At 38.5% G+C, this 19,748-nt stretch overlaps 1 protein-coding gene across 2 annotated transcripts in view; it reads right to left on the minus strand.

Annotated features, from left to right (window-relative positions):
* Window positions 1-14,422, minus strand: part of rock2a (rho-associated, coiled-coil containing protein kinase 2a) — a 37,585-nt gene extending 23,163 nt beyond the window's left edge. For both annotated transcript variants that reach the window (XR_006361943.1, XM_044047085.1), the window contains exon 1: window positions 13,529-14,422. Coding sequence is in view for 1 of the 2 variants with exons in the window: in XM_044047085.1 (XP_043903020.1) it covers window positions 13,529-13,627 (99 nt within the window). In the remaining variant the exon portion in view is untranslated. The remainder of the gene's footprint in view (window positions 1-13,528) is intronic.
* Window positions 14,423-19,748: the final 5,326 nt, after the last annotated feature.

The following is a 19,748-nucleotide window of genomic DNA, read 5'->3' on the forward strand; positions in this document are numbered from 1 at the left end:
ACCGTGGTGACTTGTGACACACACACAAACGAGTGACTAGTGACTTGTAAAGCAGTTGTTGTTTGTATTTGTTCAGTACTTCCTCCATGACCGGAGCACAGACTCCGTCTGACACAGTCACAGGACTGAAATACAGCAGCAGGGTTTGTGATGCAAACAGGACCTCATGGCCACATGTTATCCCGCTATGTCATTTCTATATCTCTCTTAATAAAACAAGATGAATTAAGTGTGCAGAAAAGATATATACATACATGTTGTCCTCGTCACAGTGAGAGGCACTCTGTTAAGGTGTACAGTATATCAAACTGCAAATACTATTTGCTTCAATGGATGAAGACAGAAAAAGGGCAAGAGCCGAGTTGTGTTTTTTTTGGGATGTAAATAATCTTTTAGTCTGTGATGAAAATACACTTTATTGCACTTTATAAATCCCTTTATAGTATTATCAATGCAAGTTGTCGTTTGAACTCCATTGGCACATTTATAACATCAGGTTAGCAGAAATCCCACAGGTAATACATAATAAGCTGTTAAGTGCTTTGGAGTTACACGAGAGAAATGGCTGCATGCAGTTCTTCCAATTTGCTTCCATTAGCATTATGGTATTTAAAAAAAAAAAAACAAGACTCTGGGGGACATTTCTCAGCTACTCAGTCAAAGCAGCTATTTATAAATATTAAATATCTGATGAGTGTCTGGGGATGAGTGACGCTAGAGCAACGATTTCAACTTCAATGCATGCGACGTTTCTGGACCTATTCCAGACAACCATCGATCCTCCTTTCCTAGTCCACAGTAAGGTTGGCAATAGATAATAAATAAAGTTATTTTTGAAGCAATCGATCTAAATAAGCACTGATGTCAGTCTCTGTAGCCAACTTTCATATATAGGACACTTTCCTATATAGCTTCAGCAGCAAGCATACACTAATGTCTTCCTGTGCTGATAAGACATAAGAGTATCGCTCCACTTAGGCTTATAATCATAAGTTGTTATGTATCTATTAGATACCACTCCAGCATTGTATCTCTGCTATACTGTAATCCAGCCAATGGGTTATGACTGGTTGCTTAGCAACTGCTGCAAAATACAAAGAGTTGAACCCAGCTGAGGCTACAGAGAAGCAGCAGGCAGGAGTTTTATACGCACATCCTATTCTTTTCCGTTTTATTTACCCAACCTGCTTGTTGACATTACGGAGCCGTCGTTCTCCCTGTGCCTGCTTCCACTCTTTATCACCCTATAAAAAGCCACGTGGATCCACCAGTGAGGAATGTCATGATGTTCAACACAGTAAACCCTGCATGCTCCATCTGCAGTCTTTCCTCAAAATAACACTCTGCTGAGCCCAATACCATCTCATCACTAAGCATGGGGAACAGAAAACAAGCAGCACTGCTCTGGGCTTTAAAAGGATTGAGGAGAAAGTAAATGTTTTGATTGAATTCCAGCTGTTTTAAAAATAGTTGTGGGGATGAATTGTGGGCCAGGCAAGAACAAGGGGGCCGTGCCAGGCTGAGCCCGTAAACTCTCAGAGAAAGTTGTGGCAGCAGGAATCCTGTAGAGGTTCACAAATAGCACAGCTAATGTCTCCACGGGGAATGCCAAGTGTATATCTTTGTCTTATGTTTGACAGATTCCTGTCCCATGTTCCTGTGCCCAATACACATTCTTGGCATCTATATTTTATTATATAGTATGGTGAGGAATGTGCCAGGAAAAACAGACTCTTGCTCTTTAAATGCTTATGATGTTCTACTGAGAAAGAAATCCTGATAAAAAAGGAGGAATATAATTAGGGACGTAATCAACACAGGCTAAAGTTGACATCAAACCCTGCTGTCAAATATATAAATATATTTGTTTTTATTTAAATGAATTTACACAGTGCAACCAAAGGCTTGTGAAACAATATGAATTATAAGTTGCAAAAGACAGGATTTTAGTTCCAACAAGTTCCCAGGATAAATCTGAGGGGTTGAAAGATGACAATAATAACAGAAATAAAATCATATAGTATTTCAGTAAAACAAATTCATGTTTATGTCAAGATGTTATGATTTATATTTGCTAAAATTCCAGAAACATTAATGCCACAACCAGTGAGTATGACTCATAAGTGCAGTAGATCTGTGCCTTATCTTACAGGGGGTCATGGGCTAAAAGGGTTTGGAGAAACTGCTGGATTAATCTACTGATTGTTTTCTTAAATAAACATCTGATTGTCATGTTTGTAAAACATTAGAAAATAGTAGAAAATGATTATCAGTAGTTTACAAGGCACATGGCGACTTCTTAGAATGCTTTTGTCTGACCAACAGGACAGAATGTTAAGATAATCCAATAACCAGATTCAGAACAGAATCTGAAAATAATCAGTAAACCATGTGTTTAAGAGAAATAAAGATAAGATAGAACATATTAACACCTGAGAAAAAGCATTAAGCAGAGGACAGATCCCAGATCTATGCTGTTTATTACTTACGTAATTAACTGATTAACAAAATAGCTTAAGATGAACTTAAATGATTGTTTTTTTCACATGTAACATGTACATACTGCACATCTGTATACAAAGAGTTTTGAACCGACACAAAAAAGTTGAATTATAACTGCCAACTTCAAGCCAATGCTCATCTTACATTTACAACACACATAACCTGTCCTGTTTGGGTTTGATGGAGGAAGTGAAAGCAGTATGAACTCGCACACAATCTACTGCTGTTTGATAATGTGATATATTGTCCTGTCGTTGCTGCTGGTTGCAGCTCGTGTGTTGCTAAGATCACATAGATTAATTTGCTTGTGAAAATGAATACAAATGTGTGCCTAGAGTACACCGCACTGTATCTGTATGAGAAAGTGTGTGCCTACATGTGGGAGGTTGTGTTCCACCAGCAGGTTGTGATGGAATGATAATTTGCTGAGGCCAGATGGATGGGTTATGCATTATGTGTGGGAGATTCCTGTTCTCCTTGCAGCTCCACTCACTCATACACACATTTTACCACTAAAAATACACCGAGACACAGGTATCGAACCCTTCAAGACACAAACAGCAGGGTGAAGACAGTATATTGAAATCAACAGTATTTAACAGCAGGATTTGAAAAGGTGTTCATGTCTCTGTCACTTTGATCATTATGGGAAATTTACCCTTCCAGAATGAGCTGTTTTTCAAATTTGGGTGCAGTTTCAGTTAAAAAATATGTTCACATAGTAAAATGGTTTATCTTAAACCAAACTATACAGTCAGTTCTTTGATGTATATATATATGCAGAGTCTTTGCGTCTAGACACGGAGATCCACCAGATTAAGACAAATCTAAGGGTGTATCCATATCATTTCACACAAGAACATATACATCCTTCATATGACTACATCAAAACTCGATTGAAGCGAGTAATAACAAACGAGTTTATGGAATATTTCTTTATCCTTTTTGGACAAACGCCACATCCATAAATCTCTGCACTTCAACTTCTTCCTCATTTTTTGCATTCCTTCTCACATCTCACATGTGAGGTAGATCTTGGACCTGGCCATGAACTATGCTGTTTGTCCAGAGTATTATATAATGAGTAATCAAGGTGCTGAGAAATATGTGTATATTTATTTTGTGTTTTCGTGTGTGTGTGTGTGTGTGTGTGTGTGTTGGATTTCTACTCAATTTGTCATGAATGTGCTCCAGTAAGCTGTGGGAATTGCTTAACAGTTTCAAGCAAAATAACTTGAATAATGATGAAGAAATCACTGTAGCCATAGTAAATATTTTTGCTGTGATCTATCAGCCAGTGTTACAGCAAACAGGTATTCGATGCAGCAGCAAATCACCAAACCACTAGGGCTGTAAAGTCCCGGTCGACTGGTCGATTTATCAGTCCATACGTTCTGGTTCGATTTAAATTCTGTTGAATTCAAGGTTGAAAATTTGCCATGTTCATTTCATACAGTCTATGGTTAATTTGATTTAATTGTTTTTAGAGCGCCCCTGTTCCACAGATCACAGTGTGTCTTCAGAGAACACCCCCTTGTTTTCAGTATTTTTGGATTAGCCCAACCCACAGGAGACAGAAAGACTACAGAACATCCGGTGGTTTTATTTAATTTTGAGCTACAGTCAGTCCTCCTCTAACATCCATGTCAAAGACATCGGCAGTGTGGCATTTTACAAAAATAGATGGCAATAAAAAAGTACAATGCAAAGTTTGCATATCACAGCTCGACTATAAACATATCATATAAAAACGGAAAGCTAACTTGTCTTGTTATGTTGCTCCGTCCGTTTTGAGTACATGATCATATCAGAATTGGCATGTTTCAATGTTTTAGTCTAATAATCACTTATTCGTTTTATAACTGCAGGCGACTAGTCGAAATTTCAGGGCTTCAGTCAACCATGAATTTCTTTGGTTGATTACAGCCCTACAAACCACAATATCATCCATTACAAATTCTGAATGGCTGCCTTATACAAAGTCTGGAGTTATGTATTTCAGACTACCATTGTGTGTCTACCACTTTATCCTCCACATAAGGGACACAGGATCAAATTTGGGGTACACTCTGGACAGGTCACCAGTCCATCACAGGGCCAAGATACAGAGACGAACAATCATTCACCCTCACATTCACAATTTAGAGTGTCCAATTGGCCATGGCATGTTTTTTGGCCTATGGGAGGAAACAGAACCCAGAGAAAACACCATGCACACCGGACAGGAGAACAAGGCAGAGGTATTGGATAAAAACCATTAAAAAAAATGTAAATGCTGATGCTGAGAAACCAACCATTATATCCACACAAGAACAAAAATAGGTCTTTGGAGTTGAACACTTGACTTTTCAATTATCTTCCTTGCTTTGTAATTTATAAGACCGTCATGTGGTCTAGAGTGCAGGCTACATTTTTGTGTCTGTACCTAACCCAAGCCCAAGAGAGCTTAGCCTGACATGAGCCTGGCAGACACTCTGTTTTTGTGTCTGAACCTGACTCAATGCAATTAATTTATATTAGGCGTAGCATGAAAGGAGGCTTTGACCAATAACAAGTTCAAAGTAGAGCTGCAACTAAAGATTATTTTCATAATCGAGTAATCTGTCGATTATTTTGTCGATTAATCAATTGGTCTATAAAATATCAGAATACCTTAAAAAATGTTGATCGGTGTTCGTCAAACACCAAAAAAAATGATGTGAGTGAGCGCTTGCTTAGCCTGGCTGGAAATGTGGCAGATGAGAAAAGACTAACTGGTGACAAGGCAGAAATGCTTCTGTTTTCAAAGAAAAACTTGCCATTGATTTACAAGTGATTGCCTTTGTGTTTTGAGAAATAACTTTATGCTGCCAGGCTATATTTATTATAATTGGATTTGTTATTTATTCATTCTTACATCTGTTTTCATGCAGAGGTTTGCTTTTTAAGTTGAAAAGAATGGTTATTCCATAACACTGCACTTTTAAGGTGTGTGCACCTCAAGTTATTCTTGAAGATTTTATCTGTTAACCTGTACCCATTTCTTTTAACAGACATTACATGACTGAAAATATTTCTGTTAGAATTTTATCTTAAAGAAAAGATAGAAAATAAATGTAATGCTGCATTTTGAAAATGGAATATACTTACAGACATATACATATATATATATATATAAAATACAATAAATATTAATTTATATAACCTTTGATAACCAGAAGATATTCACATTTAAGAGGATGAAAAGTCTGGGCAGTTCTTATAATAATTGGCACCGGCATGGCACGGCTCGACACCACTCGTTTTTTTATTTGCTTTTCCATCAGCGAAAGTACCTGGTACTTTTTAGTACTTGCTCTGGTGAGGTTCCAAGTGAGCTGAGCCAATACTAAATGTGATGTCAACAGACTGTCAGACACTGATTGCTCGTCACTGGAAGAGTCATGAGCACGATGTCCGACACAAAAATCAAACCAACAATGCCGATGCAACAATGCTTCTTTTGCACAGCACCTTACCTCCAGAGGTTTAAACTTTTAAACTTTTTTAATTTATATTTTGTTAAGTTAAACTGTTGGTTCTTTATTATTATTCTTTATTATTCTTCTTATTTGCTGGGCCGACCGGGTTCTGGAGAGACTGATTTTCGTTTTGACCTCATGTCTAATGTGTGTTGGTATGACAATAAAGAAATCTTGAATCTTGAATCTTGAACAGTAGATCAGTTAAAAATACGTAAAAATACGAAAACATGCGTTAATCTCCAACATTTCTAAAATCTTGACATATAACAGAGGAGTGGTGTATTGTGACAGCACTGCCAAAAGCCGGTGATCGTGAGCTGAATCAGAACCCATTCAGCCGTATTTTAAATCAGCAACTGTGTCCGATGGAGTCCGTGCTCCGGTCATGCAGGAAGTACTGAACTATTCAGTGAACTTATCTTTTAATTAACTGATTCTAATGATTCAGTGAAAAGGACTGCTTTGCTCGTATGAAAAAGCGCCATAAGTAGTCCTTTACCATCCACTGCATGAGTTACTATTTCTGATGGTGAAAAATAGTGAAAGGGGAAACAAAACAGTAGCAGACTCCTGCAGACTTGCAAGTGAGAAGACCAAGCTCATTCGTATGGAGGTGGTTTGGTTTCAAAAAGATGGATGTAGATCAAAAGCAACTTTCTACTAAATGTATTTCAAGACAAGTCGCTGTGAAAGACTGGGCAACAACCAGTTTCTGCCATCACCTGTAAACTTATCACAGCAAAGAATCCTATGGCAGATTACAAGCTAGCTGGGACTAAGCTGTCCTCAAACGTAAACCAAGGTACAGCATAACCTACGAAGCAAACTTCTGCAGTAAGATCAATAAAATCAATTACTCACTACTACACCTTCATCTTTTTAAATGTGAATATTCTACAGTATAATATACTTTGCTCCATATACCAAAGAGATCATTAAAACTTGTAGACAAAATAAGACATTTGAGAACAGCGTCCATCATTTTGAGGTTTGGGAGACACTGATCAACATTTCCCAACACGTTCTGACATTTTGTGGACTAAACTACTAATCGATGAAATGAGAAAATAATCAACAGCATAATTGATTATATAAATATAATATATAAATAATCGTTAGTTGCAGCCCTACACCAGTTCCTACTTTAATTTAATGTGTTGAGCACAGCTATCCACATCACTGTCACAGGGGCAGTTCAGGTTAGGTGCAAGCTGTGAAAAATGGCACTATAATAATTAAAAGGAGATGTGTAATCAATATTGGATTACTCTTTTTTTTATTTCATGACTTTGTGGGATTAGCACATGATAATAATAATAATATCATCATTATGATGACAAAAAACATTGCTCATTTTCAATCCATTACTAACTATTTTGATAATCGATTAATTGGTTTGAATGGGGTTTGTTTGTTTTTTTCAATAATTAAAACAAACTTTCTGATTTTTCAGCTTCTTAAATGTGAATATTATCTGGTTTCTTTGCTCCATATAACAATGAAATAATTAAAACTTCATTCAAGAACATCATCATTTGCAGGTCTGGTTAACCCTGATCAACATTTTTCAACATTATCTGATGTTGGACCAAACAAGTACTTGACAACCAAGTTAATAATTTACAGATTAATCGATTATGAAAACAATCGTTGGTTATGGGCCTTCATTCAAATGTGTATTAGGAGTTTTAGAAGGGCTGGTATAAAGATGAGATAGAAGCAGGTTAATCATTCCCAGTTTGAGTGTAAACAGCTGCACATGTTTAGAACTTTTCTCTTCGACCTTTCCTTTAATAACACAGAATTTTTAGAATTTTAGAATTAGTTTAACAGAGCTAACCAAAGTAAGGTAAAAGAAATATGTATCTCAAATTAAAGCCCTGACACAAATATAAGAGGACCATCTATAGCTTACATAAACAGGAAAAACCCAGCGTTTCCCTCAGATTTCCTGATTCTGTCCACTGAAGATCACACCACATGTGAGTGTGAGACATTTGAGGGGTCGCACACCCAGAAGTCACCAGGGCTTCCTTACTGGCTTAGACCAAATAACCAAATAAAAGTTCTTAAAAACACAGTCTCACTAGAGGAGGTGTGGAGCAGAGAGACTGGCTTGTTTTGCAGGAAAAAAAAAATTGGCCGTGGCCACCGTCCCCAGTGCCTTATAAGGCAGTGTTTCTGTCCAGCCAGCACACTGAACCCAGGAGTGCTGTTGCTTGCCTGAGAGCAACTCAACTGCACTCCAGAGACAAAGCGGACACTCAGGTTGACTATCGGGTGAAGATATAGAACAAGACACACCGGGGTTCTCCCCACCTCACTAAAATAACTGCATGTTAAAGGAAGAAATTCCTGTATGGGTGTGTGGTGGTGAGGCAATACATGAGAGAAGGAATGGAAAGAAACAAAGATGGTGGAGAAAAATTAAGAGTGCAGATGTTGGGTAAGAATAATAGTGATTCATGCTAAATGGGAGTTAAATAAATATGAATAATAAATCGCATCACACTCTTTTACAAACAATCATGACATGTTTTTTCATCCATCACGATTCCGTTTTAAGGAATTCTCCAATTGCACAATTAAAAGAAAAATGCTCATGAAGACCGGACTTAAACTTATTTCAAGCCAAGTTGTAATAAGCAGTTAAACATGACACAACCATTGATTTAACAGATTTATCAATGAAGTAGTAGCAATACTATAAGCAGTACTATGTAGGTTCATCACATCATAAGTATAGTGTATGATCTCACGATGAATAAAAAGATTTGTGGCACTACAACAAAGCTAATTGATAACTCTTTATGAAGTAATATCTTACTCTTACACTGTCATCTGCACTGGGCTATGTGTCACATTACATTTCTATTTTTCATATATATATACACACACATATATACACATATATATATATATCTATATATATATAGATATATATATAGATATATATATATTAAATAAGACATCATAGGTTACAAACCTTGCAAACATGTGCATTCCTCACTCACATTCTGGTCACATGACATTGATGGTGCACATCTCTCTTTGCAGCCTGTGCTTAGTAAAACATTTCTAAGGCCCGCCTCGCACTAGAGGATACTTCAGTCCCAATCTGACCTTTCCGACAATCGTGAGGGCCTTCCACTTTGAGGCTGGTTAGAACAGATAATCTGTACGCAAAAAAACAAAAGCAAGCAACGTCCGTTTCCCGGTCAACTCGCGTGTTGCGTACTGGTTATTTAGAATGAAAAACGTGGCTGCCCACAGTGCGACGAGGACGAACGTGAAGACCTCCCAAGCTCGGGCGACGGTAGAGAAAGAGGACAGACTTGCGGATCTATGGCAACAGTATGATTGTTTGTTTAATGTGTGCAAGACATATCACAAACTGATGATGCCAACAGTCCACCTCGATGTCACACAAGTTTCTGTGAGATCCCTAATCCCTGGAATCTCCTCCCTGAAATCGTTTGATTTAAAGTGTGTGGTCCTGCATCTTGACTGGATCGTCCAATCTGTGCTTTCCCTGGATTAAAACATTGAAAATCGATTCTAAAGTGTGTTGTATCTGTGGTCTCCCACGTTTTTAAAACATTCAATCATTTGAAAATCTAGTCTTACGATATCTATGGTATCTAATTCAGTGATACAAATCGGCCCTTTGCACATGCAGGACTTATGATGCCATGATTTCTTTCACTTTCACTTAAAATGTATTCACAAATGTTTAGGATATAAAATGTTCCATCAACCAATATCGATATCAGTCCAATAAAGCTGCTTTTACAACTTCTAACTACCTAGCTGTTAATGACACATTAGTGCTGATGCATTCACCACTTCCAGCCATTTCAAACCATAATGCTCCAACTATTCAAATATTCTGCTCTTGTAAAGAAGAAATAAACAGCTCACACTTTTAGAGTCAGTGCTTTGTGAGGCATTTATGTGAAATAGATGAATTATATCAGTTTCTTAACCAAGTATTGCATCAGCTCACCTCTACCTTGGTGAGAGGTAAGATGACAAAGCAAGGAGAATGACACAAACAGAAAGCTGGTTGGACAATAAGGGGAATAAAACAATACCAACACTAAGTAAAACAAAGATTATTAGTTTGCGAAATAACTTTGTCACTTATGGGTAACATCACACTGGATGAGCATGGAAGAGACATCCAGAAATTGCCCTCAACAGAGGATGTGCGAGTCCAACTCTAAGCTACCCATATCTCATATCCTTCACACTTGGGTGCTGTGCATGAAGTTTTCTGGCTGTTCCAACATTCTACATCTGAATCGAAAGGCTTTGGACTGAAGCGTCAGTTAAAATACCTGCAGTGTGTTTAACAAGCTGGGGAGGAGGGGCCGGGCTGCAGCCTGAGAGAGAACCAGAGCCAGAGAGAGAGAGATAAGGCTGAAAAGTGAAAGGGGAAAGTGCAGTCATTCACTGGGACTTTGAGCCCATATATAGCTGCCAACTATTTACTCAGTGAGGTCATTTCCTTTAAGACGGCAGAAAGGCAACTTATTTGACTTTCGATCAAGCGTCCATATTTGTTTTTGTCTCAAAAAAATGCCCTTTCTTTTGCTCGCCCTCAACAATCACTCCAGGTACTTGAGGCTGCCAAGGATCTTCAGTTAGCTGTGTTGCCAAATACTGATCACTGCAGATAGCAAAAGGGGAAGTTTGATGAGACTTCAGGTCAGATCCAATCAAAGGCTAATAGAGGCAGTATAGTGACTTACAGCTTTTTTGGCCACAGAGTAAGCTGGCATTAAAATTCCATTTGTTTAATGGCTGCTCTGTTTTCTGGAAAGGGAGAGAGGGTTGTATTATTTACAAGGAAACGTCAGCTCCATAATTCAAATAACATTTCAAGTACAATGCTGTATCTACTAACGCTTGGCTTCTTTTTTTCTTCTTCTTCTAAAAGGAATGTCACTTGGTTTACTTGATATGATGCTGCAGATTCCTCCCTGTCAGTTTCCCTCATCCGCTGGGTAGACAGCACACTGCTCCTGAAATTAACTACTGGGTTCCTCTTAAGACGCTGTTATTTAAGAGTCTATACAAAAGTAAATGAAACAGCTTCTATGGTTTTGTTTGGCTGTAGCTATGCCACAATGGCAGCAGGGGATATATGTGATTCACTGTTTACCAAATATGAGCCTGTGTGCAATTATTGAGGCACTTCAAGTATGCATGTTTTTATTCCACCTGCAAAAAAGAACATTTCTGAGCTCTTAGTGTCCGTGTGTGCGTGAATCACACCCAGAGAAGCAAAACTTCTTGATCCCAGTGACAGCACTGAGGTTGCTAAAAATGGAAAACTGCAGCCTGTTCTCTCCTACGCATGCTTCCCACTCAACTTTTGTCTCCAACACTCAACACCTCTCCCTCTCTCCGGCTTGCATGCAGGAAGTAAACACCACTGGTCTTAGAGCAAATATTCTGCTAAATGTTTTAAAGGAAGAGGGAACTGACAAGGGGAGCCTCAAGCTGCATGGAGGGAGAACAAGGGGAGAGGATGGACTGGGCAGGGAGGCCCAAGCTGGATGAGGCCCGTTACAAGGGGTGAGGTGATGCTTTTTAAGACAGACGTGACAGTGTGTTAGCCCTCTGTCAGATCCAGTTAAGGGGCCCAAACATTCAAATGCCAACTCCAGAACAGATATAACTGCATGGATTAAGTGGTACAACTACACAGTGCTGGCTCCTAATTACAGAAAGTGAAAGATACTCCTATGACAGCTTATGTTCAGAAATTGTGCATTAAGTGACACACGCAGAAGGAAAATGCTCCAACTAATTGTCTGTGTAGATTCTCATTCATCCATGTCACAGTTTTCCAAAAGTGTCAAAGTCAAATGAGTTTGTTCCTACTGAAAAACAGTAATCCAGTGTCCAATATCTTCTTCCCTAGCTCATCCCAGTGTCATTGGTGACTGGTAAAGTGGAAGAACCTTTCCACTGCCTTGTTTACCTTTATGTCATCAAAACATCTCCCTGCCAAGCACTTGATTCATTCAACTTATTTTGTAGACACTGTTCCAACTAAACATAACAATCTCACTTCCACTGGAGTATCAAGACAGATAACATGGCTTTTTTTCTCCATAACTGCTAATAAATTAGCCAAGATTGATTTCCCCTAATAAAGGTTGTCTTTGTATCAGTGCAGGAAATAATGTTACATACCAAAATACACTATTCTATATAGGCGTTGTAATAAGCTCAGTATTCATTTCAAAGTACTGGTCTGTTCACACTGTGATCATCAGAGAGACCTTTCACGTCATGCATTGCATTACACAAGAACCAGCATGATTCACATGCTGTGAGCATCAGTCGGGATATCTACAAAACTTGTGAGTAACTATGAGAGTTGGGATGATTTGGATGATTTCCCAAGCTCAAGAGGTCACAGTTTCCACAGATCTGCACATTAACACATTAAGCTATGGCAAACAAAAGGCTGAGCAATTATTTATTAATCATAAACATCGCAATATATATCTCTTCAATTGTAATATAACAATATATTTAGAGAGTTTTTTTAAACTTACATGTGTACTGTGTTTCTCAGTTTAACAAGTGTTAGTTATTTTATACTAATGATGAGGTTTGAATCCATAATTTTCACTATGGAGTAAAACTTCAATTATCTGACATTAACCACAATGATTATCAATATGATAAATTTGGTAACTTTAAGATGATAATATTTTTATCCACATTGCCCAGCCCTAGTCATATGTAAACGTACATTGTTTTTAATACAGGTTTCATAAGAGACAGGAAATATTCATATAATGATGTTTTTATTCATCCAAACATACAAACAACTGTTAGATAGTGGGCCGAGCAACATAATCTTAATCATCTAACTGAAAGTTGTCTCAGTGGTTCAAAGGTTTTTGCAGAGTCCATTTTTAAAAAAATCTGCAATGTCAAAATCTATTTTGAACTTTGAACCCTTCGCCATTACATACCACAGTCAAAAACACACTGACCAAGCACCCAAAACACTGAAACCAATCACCTGTGTCATTGTTGTAGCTGATCAGTGTATTATTAGAAATATTAGTCTCTATAAACACACTGAGTGAGGCCAGTTAATCCTAATCTGTGGACACGCTTCACAGAGCCCCACACTGCACCGTGTGCATCAGGCCTGTCTGCAGTCTGTCCACCATGAGGATCTCACTTTAACTCCTTAAAAATACCTTATTACAGTTAACCATCCCATTGCAAAACACTATCATAACTGGTGACACGATAGTATGCTATCTAAAAATGGAAGCATCATGCACCATCTCACTTTGCCTTCAAAAAACAAAGACAAAAACAAAGCTAACAGCTCGCAGCAGGTAACTACTCGAACACAAGAATTAAAAAGATATAAATAGTATAACGTTACCGGGATGTGTGTGTGTGTGTGTATAGCGTTTCAGTGAACACACTCACAACATGGCATCATTAATAATCTATGAGGTGGATCTCACTGGACTTACCAGCAAACTTTCCAAGTTGACGGAGGACCTGGGGTCTCTGATCATGTCCTCCAGCCTCTTCAGCCGGGTTTCCAGCCTCCTCTCTGCGCCCAGCGACATGACTGCGACGGCAGTGATGGTTCTAAACAGTTGACTAATATCGGAGCAGGTTTCCAAACTGTTTGAATTTACATGAACCCTCTTTGTTCGTCGCTAATGGCCGTGGGCCTAGCGGAGCAGCCCTGGGCTCTCAGCCCACCCAACTCGCCTCCAACAGGAATAGTGTGCACAATGAAAATATTCCCAAAGCGAAGAGACTTGGAAAAAAACTTAGAAAAGTGAGGGGGCCTTCGGTTAGCCAGCGACTCTGAGCTAACACACATACACATACAAAACGGTACACATGAATTTTCACCTCCCGGTAAATGAAGGGTGCATTTTTTTTTTCCACAACTCAGCGACAAAGTTTGAATTTGGAGACAGCAGCAACAGGCTTCAGCAGCAGCAGCGGCGGCGGCGGCGGCAGGGCGTTTTCTTAGCCCCCCTCTCCTCCCCTTCCCTCTGGGTTTTGGACGTTGAGAGAAAGCTCGTCTTTTCGAGGAAAACCCCGCTTGGTTTCAGTCCGTTGAGAGATGTTTGAAGTCCGCCAGTGCTTTAGTCTCTCCTCAGTGCTGCCACACGTCTGAAACGGCGATAATGTCTGTTCTCCCGCGCTGAATTTTTAATAAGCACACGCTCTCTTCCTGGGTTTCTTCTCGCATTTTCGCATCTGTCACGCTGGTTTTATCTACGCTGTCCGCGACAGGCGCCAAAAAGACACAAGTCTGACTCGGGGAGAAAAGTCCTGCAGCAGCCGAATTCCTGTCTGTACACTCAGAGACTTCACATCCACACAAACACTGGAGTCTCAAGTCATTTCCCTCCCCCTGACATCGACACTCAGAGAACTCAGTTTCCCATAAGGCACCGGTGCTGTCCTCCTGTACCTCTCTGTAATCTCTCTACCTGTACCCATAATGTGTAATATTAATATAAAAACATAAAATAAAACAACAATTGGCTGATATAATCATTTAATATGACTGCATTGAAGTCAATAACACAATTATTTGACTGGCTGTTTGTTCCAAAACATTCTTATAATCACACAGGGTAGAAAAAGCAGGAAGTTACTGAAGGAACCAAGACAGAGAATGTCCACAAAAGTACATAGTAAAATTCTCAGTAACATTTACTGAGAACCCCCACTTTGAATGAAATACTTACTGTACAACAGATAGTTTGTCAGTAAAATAACTAGTGTCTTAACTATTGATGCAAGAACATCAAATATATGGGCTATTCCGCCCAATTTCTGGCCCCAAATGCCATTGAAATGACTCTGTAACTACATTTTAAACCAATAATTCATAATTATGCTTGAAATCATATCTAAGGGATACATCAAAAAACAACAACTAAATGTTGGGGTGGAATGAGGATTCAGTCTTGTTTGATAAGGGAACCCCAGGACCCCCCTTAAAATGACTATGTAACTAACTTTTTAAAAAATGGTAGCATTTGGATTTTGAGATGTCCAATTGTTATAAGTTTTATAATCATAGTTGCAATGATATCTAAAAAATCATCAACAAAATACAGAATAACTAATATTTCCCAGGCCCAAAGACAGTTTGCCCACATTATCTCCTCGATTTGTTTCTGCTATATTCTCCACAGTGATTGATTATTATAATCAACATAAAAACAGTGGTAGAAGTAATAATAACATTGAGACTAATACATGCCATATCCCCAGTAATAATGATATTTAGGATAATATGCACCCTACAACAAAATGTACAGATGAATTTCACCAGAATTAGTCAGAACGAATATGAATGAATGAATTATGTTGCAAAAAAGTAAAACTGATGAATGTGATAAACTGTGTGGCTGTATGTCTGTGAACTATTTGTCTATGTGGGAGTATGTTTGGTCAAACTCCCTCCTGTTTGACACAACAGAGGGTGCAGTTGGACCACAGATGCATCCCTTTACCTTTGCAGCATCTAAATGTGAATAGCTTTGTTAATTTAAGAGTCCTTTTACTTGTATCCATGGAAAACACAGCCTGCTGTGTGCATGGTCCTTCAAAGGAAAATCTCTGTGTCATTTCCAGGAAGTGATGCATTTCACATGCTCTTTGTTTGGAACAGTTTGTTTGCATGTGGAGCAACAGCCAGACATATACACCAGCACAAGGAAAACTCTGTGCCGCAGCAGATGTTCTGTTTGTTTGAAAGGTGATTTGAATACTTTTATTGTGACTTGTCATAGTGAGAACATCATCAGTTACAGTAACAGTGACTCCACTCTGTTCTAGTGTCCCAATTAGTCAAGATGAGATGGACAGGGGCTTGCCAACAAAAATTAGGGGCCCCCTGGGACAATAGGGACCCACATTAAGCTTTTTGCCCCCTGAAAAGCAAGATCACTTCATAATCCATATATGGAAAGGACCACAAGCTTCTCAGGAATAGTAATAAAGCCAGATGGAGTAATTCATTCTTTTATACTTTGTTGGGAAATTCAAAGTGGAATTATTAAAAAAACCTTTAAAAACATACACTTTTGAAAATCATAAATGATAATATCATAAAAATACACAATAAAACATGAACAATGATTTATGGAATTTACATATGTATATACATATATACAGTATGTGTGTATACTATTGGGTTTTTATTTTATCTTTTAGTAAAGCAGTGAATCAACAACAAAATACACACATTTTGCAGGAGAGATTCAGAGATAATCTCCCTCGGGGCTTATGAGGGTAATCTCTCCTCAATATCAAATATAAGCAAACACAAAAAGGGAGTGATTCATAAAACTGGACAGACAAGCAGCAATGTCATCTTTCAAAAGATAGGCAACATAAATCAAATAAGAAAAAAAAAGACATTTAGCAGTTAAAATAATGTAAATGTAATGTAATGTGGGTGTATGTGTGGACATGTTGAACATCAGATACATTGGTACATACATTTACATACACAGAAAGAAGAGGAACCAGTCAGCAACAACAAACATACCCCACTGACGACTAAACATCATTCAGTGGACAGGTCAGTATAGTCCATCTTTAAGATTCTTAAAAGATGGAGACTTTGGAACAAGTTGTATGTAAATGTTCCTTTAATGAGTTCCTTTATACATAAAGGAGAAGTGAAGGAGCTCTGTATGGAACATTGGGAGGTGTAGCAAGTTTGCGTGTCTTGTATTATAGTTATGGTCTTGTATTATAGTTATGGTCATTGAAATAAATAAATAAATAAATACCTAAGTACAATATTTACTACTGTAACTTTTTTATTAATAAAAATTAGTGGGAGCATTATATTTCACAGCTTAAAAAATAAATACAAATAACATGACAAGTATGTAAGTTTTTGTGTTTTATTTGATGGGATTATTTAACCCAGGCATGGAGGATGAACCCAGATCCTGATGTGAAACATCTGGAGTCAGATTTCTTTAATTTTTTCAACTCCCGCATGACTTATATTGGGTTGCATTGATATTTAAAAATGATAATTGTGACATTGAACATTTAATTATTACAAAACAGTGAATTTATATGTAACTTTTACTGTTACAAAAAAGTATGAAGGGACCATTGGCCCCCAGAAATCTTTTGGACACCCCTGATTTAACCCTGTGAGGCTCCAGCACAACACCGCATGAAGATCCTCGTACTCACCCAAATATAAGTTGTAATGACTGCACTCCCCCCCCTCCCACCACCGTTATTTATACAACTGTTACATTATGAATTTCATTTCAATTATAGTTGTGTAATTTACACCAAACCAGTGTCACTGTGTTGTTTTTAGTGAACAAAATAAACCCAAATAACGTAAGCTCAACACTATTTTAACTACTTACTTCCCATATGCCTTGGGTTGGCTCTGCATAACATGAACAGGAGAAGTGGGAAAGGGGTGACTGCATTCATCATGTCTGGTAATAATCACTACTGCAAACCCTTCCGTTGTGGATACAGTATGAACCTCTACAGAAAATCAAGGATGTCCTGCGTTAGGTCACAGAAGCCTTTTGTGTGAGTCAGCACCAATCCTGGCCCAACCGTGAAAACCTGAACTTAATGCAGAGGGTCAGCTGGGTACATTCACTTCCCTGGACACGCAAAGATGACGATGAAAAATCATGTTAGAACATTTTTCATGTTGTCTGTATAAGACAATATAAGCACAGGTGAACCCCAACACCAGCTGCGCTCAGCTCAGAGGAGAGGGAGGGAGCGGTGGTGTTGTGGAGTTGTCAGCAGCTGCCAGAGGTCGAGGAGGAAAGTGAAGTTGTCAAAACGGTTAAAGTGGGATGACAGATTGTCTATCGAGAGCTCTGGCTTGGACATGCTGCAGTTCTCCTCGTCCTCCTCGTCCTCCTCGTCTCATGGCTTGGACTTCACCTTGCCAGCTGAGGAAGCCGACTTCCAAACGTTGTTAATGTCAGCCAAGAGCTTCTCAGGTGATATCGCCCATCACCACCAGAGGACGACAGAGAGCAGTCTTCAGAGTGGCTGAGTGAAAAGGGGACGTGAGCAGAGTGGTTTTGCAGCAGTCCACTGGGGTTTGAAGCTGACAACGTGGGTCCCAAGCTGGTTTGTCTGTGGTTTCCATGGTGGCCCCACCTGCCCACTGAGTACCCTTTCCAGGCTACCTGGGCATGGGCTTGAAGTGGGCAAATTATTCAGGTTAATTTATGGTTTATGGACAAACCCCGCTTGGGACCCATATTGTCAGGCCAAATTTTGGAGCATGGACATGCTGGCTGAGGTGAACCTCAAAGGTGTTTCTCAACAGCAGAGCCAGTTGGAGAGCAGCGAACATAAAAAAAATACCAGGAGGCAGTTTTACGATCTGGTGTTGCTTCAGTTGATCAGCACGAGGTTCAGCAACACGGTGTGCCAAGAAGATGAGGTCAGCTGACGACATATATACTGAATGACCAGGTGTTTCAGGCATATTCTAAGATAACAAAGCCAGGATTCATCATGTTCAAATTGTGAAAGAACAGTTGAGGGGCATGAGACAACATTTCCACACAGGGACTGACCACCACACAGTCCAGACTCTTACCTTTAGACCATGACTGAAAATGAATGCAACTGTGGATTGAGATAAATGTTGCGACATTGCATATTAGCTTATCCAAACAATGCCATGGAGGATACATGCCGTAATCAAGGCATGATTCTTTTTTTGGACTGCCCTTGGCTTGATAACGACAAAATTTTTGATCAATTAAGAGGAATTTTGTTTTCTGTAGTTGTGCGACTGCTGTGTTGGGAGTTGTTTTAGTGTGAGTGCATTTAACTGCACGCACCTCTTATTTGTATTATCATACCTATGAGTCAACGTAGCGGTTTTCCATGACCTACCTCCTGGAGAGAGTGGTAATACCTGCAACGGTCACAAGATGGTGCAATAAACCATTGCATTCACAGTCCTGATCTGCAGAAAAATAGAAATCCTTCCAATTTAGCACATGAACTAATGAAATCAAAACAACACCTGGCAGCATCTCTGAGAGTGTGTATATTTATTTATTTTTTTTAATTGCATCTTACTTATTGCCTTATTACTGTCACTTTGTCATGCAACTGCTGTTGCAGTGTTTTAATTGACGTGATGATTTAAATGACGTGACCTTTTAAAGTGTTTTATGTATTTTCATATTTTATGGATACACAATTTGTCTGCATTGCTTTTGTATGAACAGCAAAGTTACTTAAATATGACATAATATGATAGATAATACTTCATTGTCACACTGGTGATTTATTTCTACAAAAAAAAAAGCATATTTTTACACTATCTGACCATGTTAGCTGAACTTTTAAATTATTTCTCAATAACCAGCACTACCAGTGGGATAAATAAATAGTTAAATATCATCCACGTTTGGTTAACACCAATCAACATTTTTCGCAATTTTCTGACATTTTATGAGCCAAACAAGTACTAATTATTGAGACATTAATCGTTTATGAAAATGATTGTTAGTTGCAGCCCGAGCTGGCGTGGCTTCCTTTTTTCCAATTCACTCAGCCGTGGCCATAAATATTTAAATAGCATAACCAAAGCTTAACTGAGTGAATGATTCAGTATTCTAAAATGTGTTTAAACACTTAATGTACATTAAATATTAATGCCATTTTACCATGTAAGTG

The sequence above is a fragment of the Solea senegalensis genome, linkage group LG16, assembly GCF_019176455.1.
Source record: "Solea senegalensis isolate Sse05_10M linkage group LG16, IFAPA_SoseM_1, whole genome shotgun sequence".
Lineage (NCBI taxonomy): Eukaryota > Metazoa > Chordata > Actinopteri > Pleuronectiformes > Soleidae > Solea > Solea senegalensis.